This window comes from Phocoena sinus, chromosome 4 (genome assembly GCF_008692025.1).
Source record: "Phocoena sinus isolate mPhoSin1 chromosome 4, mPhoSin1.pri, whole genome shotgun sequence".
In the NCBI taxonomy this organism is placed as follows: Eukaryota; Metazoa; Chordata; class Mammalia; order Artiodactyla; family Phocoenidae; genus Phocoena; species Phocoena sinus.
The window spans coordinates 57313186-57334449 of record NC_045766.1 but is presented as its reverse complement, the minus strand read 5'-3'; the positions used below and the strand labels follow the sequence as shown (position 1 = coordinate 57334449).

Sequence of the window (21264 nt, the reverse complement as noted above, 5' to 3'; positions counted from 1 at the left end):
GAATTCAGTCTAGAGGGGAAGAGAGTCTAGAAAGAGAAAACTCTAACCCAAGGTCCGGGAACAGCCAGAAGGAACAGTAACATGTAACATGTGTGGGGATACGTCCAATACAGTAATAACAGCTGCCATTCACTGATGACTTACAATGTCCAGAACTGTGCTACGTGATTTACATATATTAGCCTGTTAATTCATCACAACTCTTTGAAATGAATGAGGAACCAAATTTTCAAATTTAAATAACTTGCCCAAGATCCCAGTTAGTATGAGGAAGAGCTGGAATTTGAGCCAAGCTCTAATTAACTTCAAAGCCTGTACTTCTCTCCACTGTACATCTTCCCCGAGAAAGGAGACCTTAACCTCAGATCATGGAACCAGTCAATTAAGCTCCCCTTTCTTAAGAGAAAGAAAGGTAACAGTTATTTCAGAAAGCCAAGGGAAACATGGATGGGTAAGTATCCATAAAATGAGCATATTAGTAACTTATCCATAAAGTTACAAAGGTTAAAGGGGATATACATATAGGTAAAATCGCTTAGCACTGTGATATATACATGTTAGATGGCCATGAATTAATTTATTCATTTGTTCAGTAAACATTTCTCTAAATATCTGTTGTGTTCCGTACTATGTGCTGGAAATACAAAGATAAATAATATAAGCTTTCTGCCCCTTAGTAAGTTTACAGTCTAGTGGAGAGATAGAAAAATGATTAAAATAATTATAATAAAATATGTACTACGTGCTGCAATAAAGAAAAGCCCAGCTTAAGCCCCTCACCCAGCCAGGGGGTTATAGAAGGTGCCTTATAGGAGGTACTATATGAGCAGTCTTGAAGGTTGAGTAAGAATTTGCCAGATGAAAAATATGGGTCAGAGAGAGGCGGGAAGGAAGGGGCAGGGCATTCCTGATGCAGAAGAGAAAGGGAGTCACACACAAGTAGACAAACACAGAAAGATGCCTTTTCAAGCAAATACAAGCACTGCTACAGTATTCAAGAACAGTAGAGTACTGAGAAATAAATCTGAGCGTCACCAGGGGTCAGATAATGGGAGTTCTTGGATGCCAGGTCGTTAAGTTTGTGGGGAGGGCAGGGTTGAAGGGTTTTTACTCAGAGGAGTGACATCAACAGATTCTATTTTAGAAAATTTTTTCTCTTTTGGATGTGTGGAGAAAGGAATGGAGGCAGGGAGACAATACATAAGAGAGTGACAGAGGGGATAGTGAGAGGCAGACGGGTTCAAAAATAAATAAATAAAAACAAGACTTGTGGACTGGGTAGATATATGCATGCCAGCAAGGAAGAGATATAGAATGTGCCAAACTCTGTGATGAGGGTACAAGAGGAGAAGGCGGGGGGGGGGGGGGGGGGGGGCGGGGGATGTCAAGGTGGAAATTGTCAAGTTCAGTTTTGAACCTGTTATATATGAAGAAACTGTGGAGCCTCTCTGTAGAGATGTCCAATGGACTGTTAAATGTGTAAATCTAGAACTCAGGAAAGAGAACCAAGCAGGAAACAGAGATTTGAAAGTCAGAAGCCTATGAATAGCCATCACAGTCACGGGTGTAGATGAGCTCACCAAGGATAGATCATAGAGAAAGAGAAGAGAGCCAGCACGCTGCTCAAACTGGTTGCACACACAGGATCTGCGCTCCTCTGCCACGTCACTTTTTGAGGCCTGTCTCTCTGGAGGAAAATTTTATAATTATTTCCTCATCATCCATGTGCTCTAGGTTTATTCCATTTCAATAAGTGAAATTTATACATATGCATAAGGGTATATTGTTAAATACATTACAATATAATATAATAAACACATAAATGATACTTTCATTTCTCTGCTTTTGAGAAAATGTCTTGTGAAGAAGTCATAAAAATTCTTAGTTTAGGGGGCTTCCCTGGTGGCGCAGTGGTTGAGAGTCTGCCTGCTGAGGCAGGGGACACGGGTTCGTGCCCCAGTCCAGGAGGATCCCACATGCCGTGGAGCGGCTGGGCCCGTGAGCCATGGCCGCTGAGCCTGTGCATCCGGAACCTGTGCTCCGCGATGGGAGAGGCCACAACAGTGAGAGGCCCGCGTACCAAAAAAAAAAAAAAAAAAAAAATTCTTAGTTTAAACGACTTTAGAGGACACTGACTGCAAACCTACCTTTTTATAAACGAAAAAACTGGTCTCTAAGGTTGTCTAAGTGGATTGTTCACAGTCACGCACCTGTTCATGAGAGGGAACCAGCCAGGTTCTTTGTAAGAATTCAGCCACAGGGAGACAATGATCCTAGCATACACTAACTTTCTCCATTGCCTCCTTCCTCTCTATCCCCATTATAAATTCCCTTCTTTGGTGAAAAATTAGGTAGTCTATAACAAAACCTGTAAAAAGTGTCCCAGTTTCTTCCCACCTCCTTTTAATAACAAGGCTCATCTCTTTAAACAGAATTTCTTTCAAGAAATGTGCCAGAAATGCCTCAAAGCCACCTCTTAGCTGGAGGCCCATAGGATAGTACTGCATATGCTCATTCTTTACCAGATCCCATGGGCTCATACACAAAATTCAGAATGCACACAGCTCTTGAAATAAATTCAGGTAAAAAAATATACTTGATTGTTTAACTGTAAAAGCAATCCCATTTCTCTTAATAGGTCTCATATTTATTTAGCTATACATGTTTTAATTAATTTTCTTGCAGCCTTTGGTCTTGGGGTAGAAGAACATCAGTTAATTAAAGTTCACTTGTATAAGACTTCTCAGTCTTAATCTCTCTTCTTCTCTCTGCACCTCGTGTTCTCCCCCGTCCCCCTCACCCCCTTCTTGTCTCCTTAGTAGACATTCAAACACAACTGGAAAAATGGGATGATGTTAAGTTTCATGGAGATCGAAATAGCAAGGGACATCCCATGGCAGAGAGAAAGTCAAGCTCATCTAGAACTGGATCAAAAGAACTTTTATGGTAAGATATTTTAATATCAGAAAATAGCCATAAAAAAATGAAACTTTGCCATTTGCAGCAACATGGGTGGACTTGGAGGGCATTCTGCTAAGTAAGATAAATTAGACAGAGAAAGACAAATACTGTATGATGTCACATGTGTGGAATCTAAAAAATATAACAAACTAGTGGATATAACAAAAAAAGAAGCAGACCTGCAGATACAGAGAATAAACTAGTAGTTATCAGTTGAGGGGGCAGTATAGGGATGGGGGAGTGGGAAGTATAAACTATTGGGTGTAAGATAGGCTACAAGGATGTATTGTACTACACGGGGAATAGCCAGTATTTTATAATAACTGTAAATGGAGTGTAACCTTTAAAAATTGTATAAAGTTTTTTTTAATTTTAAAAATAAATTAAAATATTTTTTAAAAAAACTAAAAATAGAAAATAGCCATTTATGTGTCATATACTTGTCTACTGAAATAGCCAAAGAATTAAGTCAATCCAGATACTTGCTGCCATTTATAACCTCCTATTAATGTTAATAATTGTGGCTTCTAAAACTACATTATTTCATCTTAATTGTCAAAAATTCAGCCAATGGGGCTTCCCTGGTGGCGCAGTGGTTGGGAGTCCGCCTGCCGATGCAGGGGACACGGGTTCGTGCCCCGGTCTGGGAGGATCCCGCATGCCGTGGAGCGGCTGGGCCCGTGGGCCATGGCTGCTGAGCCTGCGCGTCCGGAGCCTGTGCTCCACAACGGGAGAGGCCACAGCAGTGAGGGGCCCGCGTACTGCAAAAAAAAAAAAAAAAAAAAAAAAAAAAAAAAAAAAATTCAGCCAATAAGGATTTTGGTAGATTCATAATTTAATGTTCAATATTTGCCTAATATTTGTTGATAATTTTCTGAACATGTAACTGAGCCAGTCAATCAAATTACGTGCATGTGTAATTTTACATATGTGTATATTCAATGTACAACATGAATAATAGTTAAATTAAATGTTTTTGGCTACACAGGTAACCTTTCTGACTTTCTTAATCACCACTGTCGGATAATGCACTAATTAAGTATATTCCATGGATGCCCATGAGAAAAACTAGCCACTTGAATTTTACCATGTTTTTTTTTTTTTTTTTTTTTTTTTGCGGTACGCGGGCCTCTCACTGTTGTGGCCTCTCCCATTGCGGAGCACAGGCTCCGGACGCGCAGGCTCAGCGGCCATGGCTCACAGGCCTAGCCGCTCCGCGGCATGAGGGATCTTCCCAGACCGGGGCACGAACCTGTGTCCCCTGCATCAGCAGGCGGACTCTCAACCACTGCGCCACCAGGGAGGCCCTTACCATGTTTTTAAAGCTTCCTAAAGGACGGCATGTTTCAGACTCCGGTTGCCCATCACACATCTCCATTTATTATGACATTTCAAATTCTATATAAAGATCAAATCTCACTAAGACACTTTGTGAGAAGCTCCCCTCCCCACCCAAAAATTACTTTTTTAATGAAGCAGAACTCTGTAACAAAAATGGTTTTGCATTTATTTACTCTTTGCATGTAACTGACCTGAATTCTAAAACAGTCAGAGAGAATAACACCTGACACATTGCAGCCACTTAAATTCCAAACGTGGTCATTTATAATGGAAATATATGTTATCTTTTTCATCAAATGTCTGTTGAGAGCTTTGTTACCATGGTTCTCAACGATCCAAATTAACCAGATTTCTTGACTGGGTTTCTAGGTGAATTCGCTTCTCGATTTACATTAATTTCCTCCATGTGTCCCTTGTAGGTCCTCAGAGCACAGATCTCAGCCAGAACTGAGTGGTGGGAAAAGCGCCCTGAACTCTGAGTCGGCTGCGGAGCTGGAATTGGTGCCTCCAACACAGGTAACAAAACCAATTCCTCAGTGCACCTATCTTTACTAATAGATAATTTATGTCATAAATATTTAAAATTTCACCAGAAAAATCTGAAGTATTTTTTCCGTATTTTCTATTTCATATGCTTTCTCACTCAGTATCTATCTCAATGCTTAAAATAACTGATGAAAGACAGATAGATAGATTTGGCTGGAAAATGTGTCAATGAACTCACCATGTACTTAGCACTTTTTCCTTGTTCTACCACTTACTGTTACATTATTTTCCAATACAAAATCTGTTCTACTCCAGTATTAGCACAATTTATGTAACAGGCACAAACAAGAGGAAATTACATCTTGAGCAGTCATTCACAACTTTGCCCTACAGACCAAGATACTCACACATCAGCATCCTGACTGTCACATTAAAATAAATTTGTTGCTAAGGAATAAATAATTATAGTATTAGCAATCATGATAATACTAAGAACTACCATTTGTGAGTACCCTCTAAGTATTAGGGAGCTTGTGCTTTTCATATATTATATCTAATACTCAAGTAATCCTGTGAATTTTTATTGGACTCACTTTAAAGGTCTTTGAAGAGTCTTGGTAAAGTCAAAATCCTTTTACAGGGGCACCCAACTAATCACCAGTGGAAGTAGGGCATGTACCAGACCTGTCTGTCTGCTACTTGACCCTCGACTTCAGTGTAACTGGTTTGCCTGTGACTAGTGACCTTGGCTAGGCCAAGAAGGGCCATCAGCCTCAGTGTTTTCATTTGCTCAAACACTTTGCAAGGGTACAGCCTTGATCTCTTAAGAAATGTGTCCACGTTCACGCATCTACAATCCAGTTGGAAATAAGTGGGATGAAATGAGCAAGAGAGATTTTCTTGAGTTTACTAGATAAGGTATTGAAACTAAGAGGGAAGATATATTGTCTGAAGTGAGTAAAGGGATAAGTATGATAATAGCAAATATTATTGAGTGCTATGAAAAGGCCTTCTAATACATATTAATTAGCTCACTTGATCCTGACCAATGACTCTATGAGTTAAGTGTATTTTTTAACCCCATTTTATAGAGGGGGAAACTAAGGCACAGTGAGAGTAAGGAAAATTGTCGACGCACTCACACCAGTAAGCGGCAGAGGGCAGGAGGACGCAGCTAGGAAATGGAAGGCATCTGGAAACCTAGGCCATTAACAGCACCTCCACGTGCACCTCACCCTCCACAAGAGAGAGGCGGGCATTACTGCTCCCAGAACTCAGTAGGAAAACAAGTCAGCTAACTTCCAGAACAAATACCCCTGGGAAGCTTAATGAATTGTAAATGTAGCGTGAAAATGTATTTTCTTCATCTTTGTTCATTCTGAATGTATCTTTTTAAAAAGCAAGTTGATAACATTTATTAGAGAAACGTTTCTTGATAAGTGCATTAGAGATTTAGACTCAGCTAAGTAATTGGTACTGTTGCGTAAACTGGAATCCTTGGAACAATTTTTTTTATTTGTTTGTTTATTTATTTATTTACGGCTGTGTTGGGTCTTCGTTACTGCACTCAGGCTCTTCTCTAATTGCGGCAAGAGGGGGCTGCTCCTTGTTGCAGTGCACGGGCTTCTCATTGTGGTGGCTTCTCTTGTTGCGGAGCATGGGCTCTAGGCGCCCGGGCTTCAGTAGTTGTGGTTCGCGGGCTCTAGAGCGCAGGCTCAGTAGTTGTGGCACATGGGCTTAGTTGCTCCGCAGCACGTGGGATCTTCCCGGACCAGGGCTCAAACCCGTGTCCCCTGCATTGGCAGGCGGATTCTTAACCTCTCTGCCGCCAGGGAAGTCGCTGGAACAATTTAATATAGCAGGAGAACACTAGTCTCTGCAGCAGGGTAAGACATGGCACAGGTGGGCTCTTCCACACGGAGGTGGAGGGAAGGAGGATCAGCTGGGGTCCTCGGTTGCCGTGGAGACCCACAATGCATTTATCTTATTATTCCAATGACTGCTACTCTCCTGCTGGTTTTCTGATTTCATCCCACCACATTGCCCTTCCACTTACCCACCGGTGTGCCTTTAAGAAAACACAATGTGCTTTGGAAAATTTGTATGAGATACCCAACATTGTCCTCCAAAATATAATGTAAAATGCCCTGAGATAGTTCTGTCTAGATAAATCATAGTGAATTATTTTAGAAGGTTACCAATTATTTGTAAAGCATTCATCCCTTAAATTGTTTTCTTAAAAAACACTGCATGTTTACTTAACAAGATTTGCCTAAACTAAGGAAATTTGTAATCTCCTAGTTTTAATTCCAGCCTATGGTTAAATAGGAAAATTTCATGAATTTGGGATTTAATCATCTAAAATATTAAGTCACTCAAATGGAACAGCAAGAGAATAGACTCATCTACTTGTAATAAAAGACAGAAAGGTGTTTTTACTGTTAGAAGCATACTGCTCTTAAATATATGATCTCTTTATATAAATAAGATGATGAAATGGTATAAAAATTTGACTTAAACTGACTTGCAAACTATTCAAGTAAACAATTTCAGCTTACCAAAAGTTGTTACTGCTCCAGTCACTCAGATGGTTCATAGGAAAATCAAGGAAATATCTTCTTCTCCCTGAAGCCAACATAAAATTATCTTAGTTCAACAGGTGAGGAGCTATTTACAAGCTTTGCTCAAAAATCATATTTCAGAATCACAAAGAGAATGAAAGCTCTCAATGAGAATTCTCATGTTTGTTCATTTTCAAGGTAGGGAAAAAGAAAAACATAGCCTAGTCTCTTTCAAATAGTGTTTTGAATATACTAATCAGAGTGGCAGGAGATTATAATAAATTATATAATCTCTGTATGTTTAAAGAATAAAGTTTCTTGATATTATGCAAACTGTGTTATTTATATTCCCTGGAGTTAATTATTTAAAGAAATCGTGCAATCTGAAAAATTAAAAAATATTTGAAACATTGAAGAGAAACACAGAAGGTAATGATATAAAATTAGCTTTTCCATAAATGAGATAGTGGTGAGGCAAAAGAAAAGAAACTTCTGCCAGAGAGTGATGGTTCACGCATTTCTTTTTCAAGTCTGGACCCTGGAAGGAGCGCTCCAACACAGGCTCTTGCCACCCTAAGCTGGACTTCATGAGAAGGTGGGGCAGCCAGGCTCTCCAAATACTGAGTCACAATCTTGTAACGCTCTGATTTTGCTGATTTGGGCAGAGCAAATGCTTCCTTCCACATTGTCAAAATTCCATCAAGTTGGCAGTATCCCAAACCAGAACAATCTAAACTTTAAAAGTGCAGATATGTTTTCTAAATTTTTAAAGGAATAATGTTAAAGGAAATGCATGTTAATAGAAATGTAAGGTATTTCTAATATATTATTTGAAACGTTTACAATAATCTTGGGAATTCATGTTATCTCCATTTCTCAGACGAAAAATGCATCTTAGAGAACAGAAGTAATTTTCCCAAGGTGACTCAGCTAGAATGGAGAGGACCCAGCATTCAAATCACACCCATCAGCTTCTAAAGCCTTTGTTCTTCATCACACATCACCTCCTATCAGCCACATCTAGCTTATCCCCCTAAGAGAACTCACAAGACCATCGATTTCCCTTCTCATTGCAAGCCCTGATTATTACTTAGTTTATAGGGTTAATATGAGTTAAGTGATTTTAAAGAATATCACTTTCCTCCAGAAACTTTGTAAGATGAATTAGGATTGTCACCCGATCTGAGGCCATACACAATTTCGTGCCTCCCCTCCCAAATTCATTCTCAACCTCTTACTCTTAGAAATGCTAATGGCTTCCATTTTGTTCCATTTCAATTCAACAAATGAGATTGAATGTCTACTATCCGTAAAGCCATAAGTGAGGCAGTGGAAAAGTTAGAAAGATGAGAGAGAATATAAGAAGTATGAAGACCTTTATGTCTAGTAGAAACAATTAGATAGTACACTGTAAATACAGTTTTGCTTTTCGGAGGACAGCACAGGAGCCACATCAATATCCCTTTACCCCTCCTGGCCACACACAGTGAGCTGCCAATGAGGAAGAAGAAAGCAAGCGAAGATGGAAGAAAGGAACAAAGCAAAGAAGGCAGGAAAACAAGAACAGCAGGAAAGCAAAAAGGACGGAAAGAAATCTGAAGATCATTTTCAGCATAGTAGAAAATCTACACATACTAGGTACTCACCAAATACTTTTTAAAGTGAAAAAATAAGGGATGCTAACAAAAAGGAGAAACAAAATGTTTGTCAAATTACAAAATTCAAAAGTAGAAGCTAATGGTTAAAGGACAGAAAAAAAGGACAAATTTTTATTCTTTTATCATTTTGAGGCTAGTTCCAAAAATAATTTTTAGTTATGTAGTATGCTAATAGACTGTCCATCCCCTTTAAAAATCAGCCCTGACTTGCCTTGGTGTTCCATAACATAGAATTTCATAGTTGGAGGAAGATGGGAACCATGTGCTGCCCACCTTTGCACAAAACTTTGGGAATTTGCTCTTGACACATAAGGTACAGGTTTTTTGTATGCTTTCAATGATAAATGTCTGTTGACTGATTAAGAAAAAATATCCTGACCACCTTAATGAGGCAAGTGTTCAGAAGATCTCTTCTAGCATGAGTCCAACTTGTCTGTAAAAACCACTAAACAAAAGTGTTCTAAACACAGATTTCTTAAATGAATTTCCAAAGTCACACCTGATAAGCGCTAACCAGAAAAATGATAATAACAAAAGCCAATTTTTTTGTTGTTTATTTTTCTTTTTTTGGCCACGTCGCCGACGTACAGGATCTTAGTTCCCCAACCAGGGATCAGACCCGTGCCCCCTGCATTGGGAGGGTGTAGTCTTAACCACTGGACTCCCAGGGAAGTCCCAAAAGCCAATTTTATTGAGCACTTCCTATGTACTGAGCATTTTGTGTGTATTATTTACATGAATTATTGCACTTGAGTCTTACATGGACTCCATAAGTGAATATACACTTGGCAGATGAGAATACTGAGAATTGGGAATTCCCTGAAAGTCCAATGGTTAGGACTCCATGCTTTCACCGCCAAGGGCCCTAGGGTTTGTGAATTAAGATACCACAGGCCTGGGCTTCCCTGGTGGCGCAGTGGTTGAGAGTCCGCCTGCCGATGCAGGGGACACGGGTTCGTGCCCCGGTCTGGGGGGATCCCACGTGCCGCGGAGCGGCTGGGCCCGTGGGCCATGGCCGCTGGGCCTGCGCGTCCGGAGCCTGTCCTCCGCAACGGGAGAGGCCACAGCAGTGAGAGGCCCGCGTAACGCATAAAAAAAAAAAAAAAAAAAAAAAAAAAAAAAAAAAAAAAAAAAAAAGATACCACAGGCCGCATGACACAGCCAAAAAAAAAAAGGAAAAAACAACAACTGAGGATTATAGAGATTAATTTGTTCAAGGTCACCATTAATAGTAAATGGTAAACCAGGATTTGACCCCAGGCAGTCTGACTTCAGAGAGTATGCTTTTTTTTTTTTTTTTTTTTTTGTGGTACGCAGGCCTCTCACTGTCGTGGCCTCTCCCGTTGCAGAGCACAGGCTCCGGACGCGCAGGCCCAGCGGCTATGGCTCACGGGCCTAGCCGCTCTGTGGCATGTGGGATCTTCCCCGACCGGGGCACGAACCCGTGTCTCCTGCATCGGCAGGCAGACTTTCAACCACTGCGCCACCAGGGAAGCCCAAGAGTATGCTTTTAATGGCCGTTATATAAGGTCTGCTAGTTATATTTTTCTTTTCTACAGTTAAGCAGATCCCTTTTCTCCTTCAATTTCTTTTGGAAAGATGCTGAGCTTTTTTAAAATGTGTTTCTGTGGAAAATCTCTAGCAATTGTATGGAAAGGTATCAACAACTGCTACAGAGGGTAGCCAACAAAATTATGCTAGGACAATGACAGCCACAAATACAGTCATTTGCAAATCATAATTTTGATCACAGTCATAATTTTGAATAAAGAGAACAAAGCATAATATTATTTTTAGGGTGATTTATTTCTTTCTTCTTTCCCTTCACCTAGTGCCGATCATTCAGTGCAATCAACAGCTGGGGGAATTAAATGCTTTCTTCTTTGGAGACTGTAATACCCTAAAATCCAATTAGCTTAAACCAATTAAAATGCTGTTTTTAAAGCCAAGGCATTTCCAGGAGGTTGCTGTTAACTGTGGAGCATTTTTCAAAATCATGCAAAGAAGAAAAGAAATGCCTATATCAGAGTATATTTGTGAACTCCAGAGCTCCACCTACGTGCACATAATGTCAATTTTTGGATCAGAAGTTCTCACAGTGTGGTGCCTGAACCAGCAGTATCAGCATCACCTGGGAACTTGTTAGAAAAGACGATTCTACGGCCCACCCCACACCTACTCTCAGAAACCCATGGGCGTGGAGCCCCGCAAAGGGTGGTTGAACATGACCTCCAGGTGATTCCAATGCATGCTAAAGCTGGAGAACTGCTATTATAGTCATTGTGCTACCAAAATAACTACAACTCAGACTTACAGGTGTAACTGTCCTGTTTATCATTCCTCTAGTTAAATACTAAGAAATACCTGCAGTTTACAAGCATTATTTATACGTTTTCCCATATTACAGTTTTGCCTGTCATGAAATTAGATATAAATTTTTTAAAAAGTGTTGTTCGAAAAGAAGTCTGATCTTTACTATGTGTTATAGTCTGTATTTCATTCTCAGTCCTAAATCAGCATGTCTGGGCATGCTGCTGAGTTGCTAAAAAGTCTCAGAATCTTTAGATGTATACTACTCTCAGCTTGAAAAGTGCCTCTGTTTACATTCACTACCTTCTTATATTTTATAACATTTACTTTATGCTTCCTTGGGCAAAATAAATGTCTTTAAAATGTGAGGTAGATAATATTTGAATCAGTAATAACATAAAGCTTTTCTATCAATGTGGAAAATAGCACTTATCTAAATAGTAACTGCACTATCAAAATAAAATTTCATTTGCACAGTAAGACTCTATTTACACTTGCTGTTTTAGGCAGAAAAGAAAATATGAACTGTAAGTCTAGAATCCTGAGAGAGAGATTTTCCTCTTCTTCCTGATATATGGTACGCTTTGCATCCTGTGATTCATAATCCACTTGGGTCATGAAACATTGATGAAGGGAAGCCAGTGACAGTAATGGAGTCCTGTTAGGTCAGGCTTCACAGGAAAGGCAGATCATATTTCACTGGTGAAAAGTGCCTCTAATAAAAGGAGGTGCCTTGGGAAGAAATATTAGTGCTTTCTCTTTCTTCTCCTAATGTCATTCATGACATTATTATATAAATGCACAAAGTTTATTTCTTACTATGTGGCCACATGTTTAAAAATTTATTTGTGTATTTCATTCATGAAGGAACCAGCAGGAAGACAAAAGAGTTGGTTCCAAAAGCAAAGGATTAAGGAACAGAGATGTATATAGCCAGTTGGGAAAGAAATGCCAAAATAAGTTTACCAAGTTAGATGTAAGACTGATTAACTTTCTACATGACAGTAAAGTCCTGTCATCTTTGGGGTTAACTTCTCTACCAGGCTATAACACCCTAACAAGCTATCAATTCTAAAAGGTTATAAATCATCTGCACCTTTATATTTGTTAATCAAATATATTGTCACCCAAGAGCGTCAGATGAGGGTTGAAGTGGGCTGAATGGTGGCCCCCCAAAAGATATGTTCACATTCTGATCTCTGGAACCTGTATCAATCTCCCCCTTCCTGCCTCGATTGTCTGGGTTAGAATAAGGTAGTAGCTTCCACAGGGCCCAGAGAATAAGGGAGGATGCTTGTTCGTGATGGCCACTGGGCCTGGCCCACCAGAGAGCAAGGCACTGATGCCAGGGCAGGCCCTTACCAGCCCTCATGGCCCTCCCGTTTCGGACCACAGGCGCTGCTCCAGAGGTCTCAACCCTGAGCTGCTCACAGGCCTTGCCCTTTACTAGGCACCCCACCTGGGCATCCTGCAGCCACTCCCCACCCCCAGAACCAGGGCTTGCTAGCAGAGCTCTGCCACTCCAGGCATAGGACAAAAAATCAAGTCCCTCCCAATCTCCTATAAACCCTCTTTAGACTCCAGACTGGCCAGGAGACCTTGAGAGAAATATCTTTAATTCAGTCATTCATATATTCCCTGACAGCATATTTTCAACCAATATTTGCTGATTATTTATGGAGCACCAGCTATTTGCAGGGGATGCCAGGGATACAGCAGGGAATAAATATATCAAGGAGGAGAAAACATATTAATGTTCAAATAAATTAACCTCTCACATTCATTAAAGCAAAATGCAGTCTAAGACTGTTATTTATGCTCAGAAATTTTCCTATTACTTTATTTTTATTTTCAGCCCACACTCTTTGAGACGGCTTCTTGGCTAACACCCTCAGCCATGCATGGAACTCCAAGGGACAGCTTTTCTATGTTTTGCATCTTCCTAAAATGGCCAGTTGAGCACAGCCTTCTGTGAGAGGCAGTGCGTCCAGTGGTTAGGCACATGGCCCAGAAGCACCAGCCCTACCACTTAACTAGCTGTGAGACTAGGGGCAGGTTTTAGTTAATTACTTAATTGCTCTCTGTGCCTCAAAGTCACGGAGTTAATGGTAGGACCCACCTCAGGCTGCTGAAAAGACAACGTGAGTTGTAGTAAGTAAAAGACTTGAAGCAGCATCTGGCATTTAGTGAGCCCTGGTGTTCCCACTGTATAATCATTAAAGAAGGGGGTTCCTCCTGAGGACCAGGGATCGTGGAGAAAGAATGAAAAGCAGCTGAGCGGAATAGATGGTAAGTGCTGGGTGAAGAGCAAAGTTTCACTGTAGTTTTCGTTCTCAAACATGACTGCTCTTCAAAATCACCACAGGAGCTTTTCAAACTTAATTTAATTTTCAAACTTAATTCCTGGGCCCCACCTTCAGAGGTCACTTCATTGGTCTGGGGTGGGACCCAAGCCTGTTCAAGTAATTCCCATAGAAGTGGAGGTTGAGCATCCCTGCAGGACAGCAATGTACCATCTGGCCGAGGAGCCATGCCTGCCCTGCAATGAAAGGGGGCGGGGGACTCCACTCCGGGCCTCTCTCCTCCTTCTCCCCAGACCTAGCTGCCTTAGCAGTGCAATCCCTCCTCCCGCAGTCCATCCACAGGCATCCTTGGGGCATGCATCACTTGTCAGGCCCTGGGCTTGGGATGGGGCAGTACAAAAGTTATCAGACAAAATCTTATCCAGGTGGACCTCACAGCAGAGAAAGAAGATAGAGAAGAAAGCAAGCAGTTACGTGGAGAAAAATCGAAACACTCTGAATGCTCATAGAGCTCTAATCGAAGTACCGTATATACTTACTAGGAAATCCCTGGGGAAAGACTGAGGTAGATCTGTAAGTACAAAATGTGGAAACTCTCCAAGGTACATTGTTGAGTAGAAAGAGGTAAAGCACAGAACAGCATACCATTCATGTTTCAAAAAGCTTTTTGAAAGATGTTGTGATATTCTATCTATGGGTGCGTAAATATATGTAACTTCAAAGAAAAAAGGTCTAGAATTATACCTCTTATTTTCCATGATTAATTTTTTTCAAAAAGAATGTATTCATTGTTTGTGAAATTTAAAATAATAACATTTTTTAAATTCCAGCAAACTCTTTGTGGGGGGGTCTTCTGGAAATATTTGCATTTAGCTAAGTTAAGATGTATATCACATTGCCTGTTAATTGTGACATAGCAGTTGGCATTACCAGACATGATTTTATCTAAGTGAGTATTATTGAGCAGAGAGCAATGTCCTGAGGAAATGGGACGTGAGACAGATGTGTGCCAGTAGAGATAAGGCAAAGGAAAGAGAATTCGGCACGAAGCCCAGCTGAGTATAAGGAGAAAGACCTAGCAGCTACCTTCCCTGTCTGCAACTTTCACAGTTTCACCTGAGGCTGGTCCTCCTAACAAGCTGAAAGCTCGAACATCAGCTTCCAGGTCTAGCCTACTAATAGAGATTCTCCATCTTAGCTGCATATTAGAATCACATGGGGAGACTTACTAAAATATCAATGCCTTGAACCAAGACCAATGAAAAGTAAGGTCTTTGGGAGGTTGGGCCTGGGCGTTGTTTTTAATACAACCAGGGCTGAGACTCACTGCTCGAAGACACGTGCATGAACCCTCCCAGTTTGGACACCCTCATGCTTGCAAAGTACTCCAAAAATGGCATCAGTTGAAGGTGCTTCTTAAACTCTAGGGGACTATGGGAAAAGGAAAAATATTTGCATTTTTGTATTATGTGATTCTGAAATAACACCATGTGTTTGGTTTATTTCAGGCTCGACTGACCAAAGAACAACGCTGGGGAAGTGCATTGCTTTCCAGAAACCACTCCTTAGAAGAGGAATTTGAAAGGGCAAAAGCAGCAGTGGAGGTAAGTTTTTTGGTTTGTTTTTCTGTTTTATGTTTCTGAGAGTGGAATTCAAAAAATCAAACTTCAGCAGGATACATACTAAATGGGTCTTTATAGACATGAAATAATCATGACTATGATTGTTGGGATGAGGCATGTTACCAGAGAACTTTTTTTTTTTTTTTTTTTCCGGTACGCGGGCCTCTCACCGTTATGGCCTCTCCCGTTGCGGAGCACAGGCTCCGGACGCGCAGGCTCAGCGGCCATGGCTCACGGGCCCAGCCGCTCTGCGGCATGTGGGATCTTCCCGGACCGGGGCACGAACCCGTGTCCCCTGCATTGGCAGGTGGACTCCCAACCACTGTGCCACCAGGGCAGGCCACCAGAGAACTTTTGACTTCCCACCCAAGGTGACTAATAGATGTCACCTCTTATGCCAATTCTGTCGTAGATTAGTAGTGACTTCTGGAGTCTTGGGTCAGAAAACTCTGAGTCTTGCGTGTATCCCATGATGAACCTATGCTATGCATTTGCTATGCTTCTGTGAAGCCAGGGTTCATGCCTGATGTTTTTATCTCTCTGGCATCTAGCACAATGTCTGAAACAGACGGTTTTACTACCCCTGAAATAGTATAAATTTTCCTAACTGGGTGGGGGAAAAAGGCAGGGCTGAGATATTCTAATCAATGGATAGCCCATCTTGACTTGAGCCATAATTTATTTTACTGTTAAGCGTGTCCAAAACAATGACAATGTTGATAAATCAAATGAAACATTTAATTTGAACATTACTTTCCTTATTTAGCCTTCTAAAGAGAGATAGAGGGAGAGAGAAGGATGAAAGAAAGGGAAAAGGGAAGCCAAAAAAAAAGTATCCTTTGCTGTTTTTTATGCATTTCCTTCCCGGGTAAAAGTGCAAAGAGTGCATCACAGGTGCCATCTATGATTCTCACCAAAGCTTTGCTAGAAGACTATTTGAGAGTTGAGCTTTTCACCCAACCCAAGTATGAACTTGCCGGGACCTCTATTTCTATTACTAATGTGAACTCTTGAAACTTGAAAGTATTCCTGTAATATGGTTCATTTATGTGGCCATCTTACCTCTAGAATTTGGATGAAATTATTATACTACGGGCAGTCTTTCAGTAACTCCATACTTGAAGTGCAATTAAAATCACACTTGCAATTTAATATTAAAAAGATTCTTTATATTCTAGGAAATAATTCCAGCCAAATTTCCTATCATCATTCAGAAACCTAATAAGAGAACACTTTTATCTCATCACAATACAATCCACCCAAATTTCTTCTTTTAATTTTAACCTTTTTAATTAAAAGTTAAGGCATATTTAGTGCTCTTGAACGTGAGCAACTGATTTGATTGAGACCAGCTGAGTTCAATTAAGTTCAACTGCATGGGGCCTGTAGCTCAGTTTATCTTAAATGTAGATTTTTCCAGACTTAAGAGCTAATTTAAGTTTCTTTTGAGCTCCTACTGTGTATAGGACACTGAATTAGCATTAAAAAGAAGAAGATTTAGAACCATAGAATCTTGGGGCAGTAAAGACTTTATCTGGTCCCATTTATTTTTATTTTTTTTTTAACATCTTTATTGGAGCATAATTCCTTTACAGTGGTATGTTACTTTCTCTGGTCCCATTTATGATGAGACAATGAGTTCAAACTCAAGACTTAATTACAAAGACTTAGTTACAAAGTAACATATCAACAAGGAAAAAATTGTCCATCTGTGTATCTATCTATTCATAAAGTCACTTAATCTTAGTTTTGGTAGAGACCTTAGAAGTCATCTATCCCAACCAGGCATACAAAACAATTTTTTTTCTTTTCAAACATACCCTGTTTCTACTTGAACATTTTCAATTAAGGGCAACTCACTTTTCAAGAAAACCTGTTTCGGTTTTGGACAGTCCTAACAATTAAAGAAGCTCTTCCCTGAATTAGGCTGAAATTGGCCTACAAGCAACTACCAGTTTTCTTACGCCTGGCTTTGCCCTCTCTGGAACAAGGCACAATTAGGTGAATTCCTTCTCTACATGACACCCATTCACCCCAGGAAGCCTTTTTTTCTCCTGGCTTCTCCTTGTCTCTTTGGAATTGAGAGACCAGAGTTGTTATTCCAACTTGTTGCTAATAACTAAATAACAACAAACATCTCATTAACCAATATAAGTCTCATTTTTCCACACCTCTATGGTCCTTTCCAGCTGCAAAATCCTAAAATGCTGTAAGTTACTTGAAGTAGTCATTCAGCAAACATTTGTGCTGGCTGCTGAACTAGGTACAAGAGATAAAGGAATGAGCTAGCTTTGAGTAGTTGTCTAACAATGGCATGGACCAGATGACCGACTCAGACAAGACATTTGCTCCCTTCTACTTTAGTTTCTTCATTATAAGATGAGGGGCTTGGATGTCTAATATACTAAGAATGCTATACGTTTGTATCTTCAAGTGAAGTCAATGGTAAGTACAGAATTCCCAGCAAAGCAGAAAATTGTAAGCACATTTGCTCAGCTGGAAGCCTGGAACTGAGAAGCTTCCTTAAGGAATGAGGGCGGATGATGCTGACGGGAAGGTGTGAACAGGTGTGCAGAAAATAGGCACGAGGCATGGGGGCGGGGGTTGTGTTTCACTAAGCTGATGGTATATCAGACCTTCAAAACTGCACACACATGTGAACTACTTACTTCCCAGCATTACTCTTATCCAGGGTTTAATCTAAATCCATAGTAGAAGACATAATAAAACGGATCCGAGTCTTGGAAATATACATGTCCCTTGACCCAGCCACTTCTCAGAATTTATGCTAGAGAAATAATCATAAAAGTTTGCAACATTTTATCTGTAGAATTTTTTTAAATAGTGAAAATTTGGGAACAGCTCAAGTGTCCCATTACAGAGAATTAACTAAGTTAATATCTCTACAATAAAATGCTATGTAACCATTAAAAACTACATCATAGAAAAATATTTAACATCGTGTAAAAATGTCTAGTGATAATTGGAATAATTTATATACTGAGTTTTACAATATGATCCCAACTTCGTAAAATGATAGTAGCTTAATACCTAACATGTTAGAATAATTTATTTATTGACAGTTTTACAATATGATCCCAAATTCGTAAAATGATAGTAGCTTAATACCTAACAGGTTAGAATACATACTGTGTGCCAGGCACTCCCTCAGGAGCTTTGCGTGGATTCTCATTTAATCCTCCAAGCAGTCTTATGAGGAAGGTAATATTACTATTTTCATTCTGCAGATGAGAAAACTGAGGCTTAAAGATATTGCAGACAGTTACGTGGCATTTTATAAGCAATTAAGATAGACTGAAAATGAACAACTCTCATTTAGCAAGTTACAAAGTCATGATTTTCACCCAGACTTCAGAGCCCATATTCTGAATCACTGCACTGTATAAGCATAAAGAGAGTCTGTGCCCTGACCTTAACAGTAGTTATCCTTGGGTGGCTGGATTTGGAGTGATTTCTTCCATTAGCTATCTATATTTTCCAAATGTTCTATCATAAACATGTATTACGTTGGTAATCAAGGAAGAAGTGGTAAACTATAGACACTATTAGAGTCTAAGATTCTTAAGAGAACTAAAAGTGCCACATTCTTCATTTCAAGACCAATAAAGAATGGCACCACAGACTGGCTTCATCAGAGACTGTTCCAAACACTAGTAAGACCCAGATGAAAACCATGCCTGGAGCAAGTTGAATTTTTCCAAAGTCTCCATTTTTATATCACTGATGCCAATATTCCTTCTATTTCACATTCTATTCCATTCTTAAACCCTCATATTTTTTGGTCATCATCCTGCCTCATGACTTGGCACCTGGTCCTCCTTCTGCGCCTAATCCCCTCACAAGCTCCAGGGGCACTGCTCTGCTCTCTATTCCTCTTGCACAACAGCCTCATTGCCTGCTGTCCCCACTCTCTTTTATTTTTTTAAACAGTTATTATTTTATTTGACAGATGTTTAAACAGAGGTGAGCATAGGGACTGATTTTTTTTAACATCTTTATTGGAGTATAATTGATTTACAATGGTGTGTTAGTTTCTGCTTTACAACAAAATGAATCAGTTATATATATATCGCATATCTTTTCCTTCTTGCGTCTCCCTCCCTCCTACCCTCCCTATTCCACCCCCTAGGTGGTCACAAAGCACCAAGCTGATCTCCCTGTGCTATGTGGCTGCTTCCCACTAGCTATCTATTTTACATTTGGTAGTATATATATGTCCATGCCACTCTCTCACTTTGTCCCAGCTTACCCTTCCCCCTCCCCATATCCGGAAGTCCATTCTCTAGTAGGTCTGTGTCTTTATTCCCGTCTTGCCCCTAAGTTCTTCATGACCATTTTTTTCTTTTTTTAGATTCCATATATATGTGTTAGCATATGGTATTTGTTTTTCTCTTTCTGACTTACTTCACTCTGTATGACATTCTCTAGGTCCATCCACCTCACTACAAATAACTCAATTTCGTTTCTTCTTATGACTGAGTAATATTCCATTGTATGTGTGTGCCACATCTTCTTTATCCATTCATCTGTCGATGGACACTTAGGTTGCTTCCATGTCCTTGCTACTGTATATAGAGCTGCAATGAACATTGTGGTACATGACTCTTTTTGAATTATGGTTTTCTCAGGGTATATGCCCAGTAGTGGGATTGCTGGGTCATATGGTAGTTCTATTTTTAGTTTTCTAAGAAACCTCCATACTGTTCTCCATAGTGGCTGTATCAATTTACATTCCCACCAACAATGCAAGAGGGTTCCCTTTTCTCCACACCCTCTCCAGCATTTATTGTTTGTAGATTTTTTGATGATGGCCATTCTGACTGGTGTGAGATGATATCTCATTGTAGTTTTGATTTGCATTTCTCTAATGATTGATGTTGAGCATTCTTTCATGTGTTTGTTGGCAATCTGTATATCTTCTTTGGAGAAATGTCTATTTAGGTCTTCTGCCCATTTTTGGATTGGGTTGTTTGTTTTTTTGATATTGAGCTGCATGAGCTGCTTGTAAATTTTGGAGATTAATCCTTTGTCAGTTGCTTCTTTTGCAGATATTTTCTTCCATTCTGAGGGTTGTCTTTCCATTTTGTTTGTGGTTTCCTTTGCTGGGCAAAAGCTTTGAAGTTTCATTAGGTCCCATTTGTTTATTTTTGTTTTTATTTCCATTTCTCTAGGAGGTGGGTCAAAAAGGATCTTGCTGTGATTTATGTCATGGAGTGTTCTGCCTATGTTTTCCTCTAAGAGTTTAATAGTGTCTGGCCGTACACTTAGGTCTTTAATCCGTTTTGAGTTTATCTTTGTGTATGGTGTTAGGAAATGTTCTAATTTCATTCTTTTACATGTAGCTGTCCAGTTTTTCCAGCACCACTTATTGAAGAGGCTGTCCTTTCTCCACTGTATATTCTTGCCTCCTTTATCAAAGATAAGGTGACCATATGTGCGTGGGTTTATCTCTGGGCTTTCTATCCTGTTCCATTGATCTATATTTCTGTTTTTGTGCCAGTACCATACTGTCTGATTATGTAGCTTTGTAGTATAGTCTGAAGTCAGGGAGCTTGATTCCTCTAGCTCCGTTTTTCTTTCTCAAGATTGCTTTGGCTGGGCTTCCCTGGTGGCACAGTGGTTGAGAGTCCGCCTGCCGATGCAGGGGACACGGGTTTGTGCCCCGGTCCGGGAAGATCCCACATGCCGCGGAGTGGCTGGGCCCGTGAGCCATGGCCGCTGAGCCTGCACGTCCGGAGCCTGTGCTCCGCAACGGGAGAGGCCACAACAGTGAGAGGCCTGCGTACCGCAAAAAAAAAAAAAAAACAAAGATTGCTTTGGCTATTCGGGGTCTTTTGTGTTTCCATACAAATTGTGAAATGTTTTGTTCTAGTTCTGCCCCACTCTGTCTTTCCTCTGCAGGGAACATTCTTCCCCCAGATCTTCATGTGGCAGGGTTCTTCTTGTCATTCAAATTTTAGCTTGAGTGTCAACACCTCAGAAAAGCTGAACCTGACCACCA

General features: G+C 40.2%; 1 protein-coding gene across 3 annotated transcripts in view; it reads left to right on the top strand.

Annotated features, from left to right (window-relative positions):
• PEX5L (peroxisomal biogenesis factor 5 like) overlaps positions 1–21264 on the top strand; it is a 185147-nt gene that overhangs the window by 105001 nt on the left and 58882 nt on the right. For 2 of the 3 annotated variants that reach the window (XM_032630787.1, XM_032630788.1), the window contains 3 exons: positions 2823–2946; positions 4722–4818; positions 15129–15224. In XM_032630787.1, coding sequence (XP_032486678.1) covers positions 2823–2946; positions 4722–4818; positions 15129–15224 — 317 coding nt within the window. Of the gene's footprint in view, positions 1–2819; positions 2947–4721; positions 4819–15128; positions 15225–21264 lie in introns of all 3 variants that reach the window. The other variant, XM_032630786.1, reaches the window with a different exon arrangement.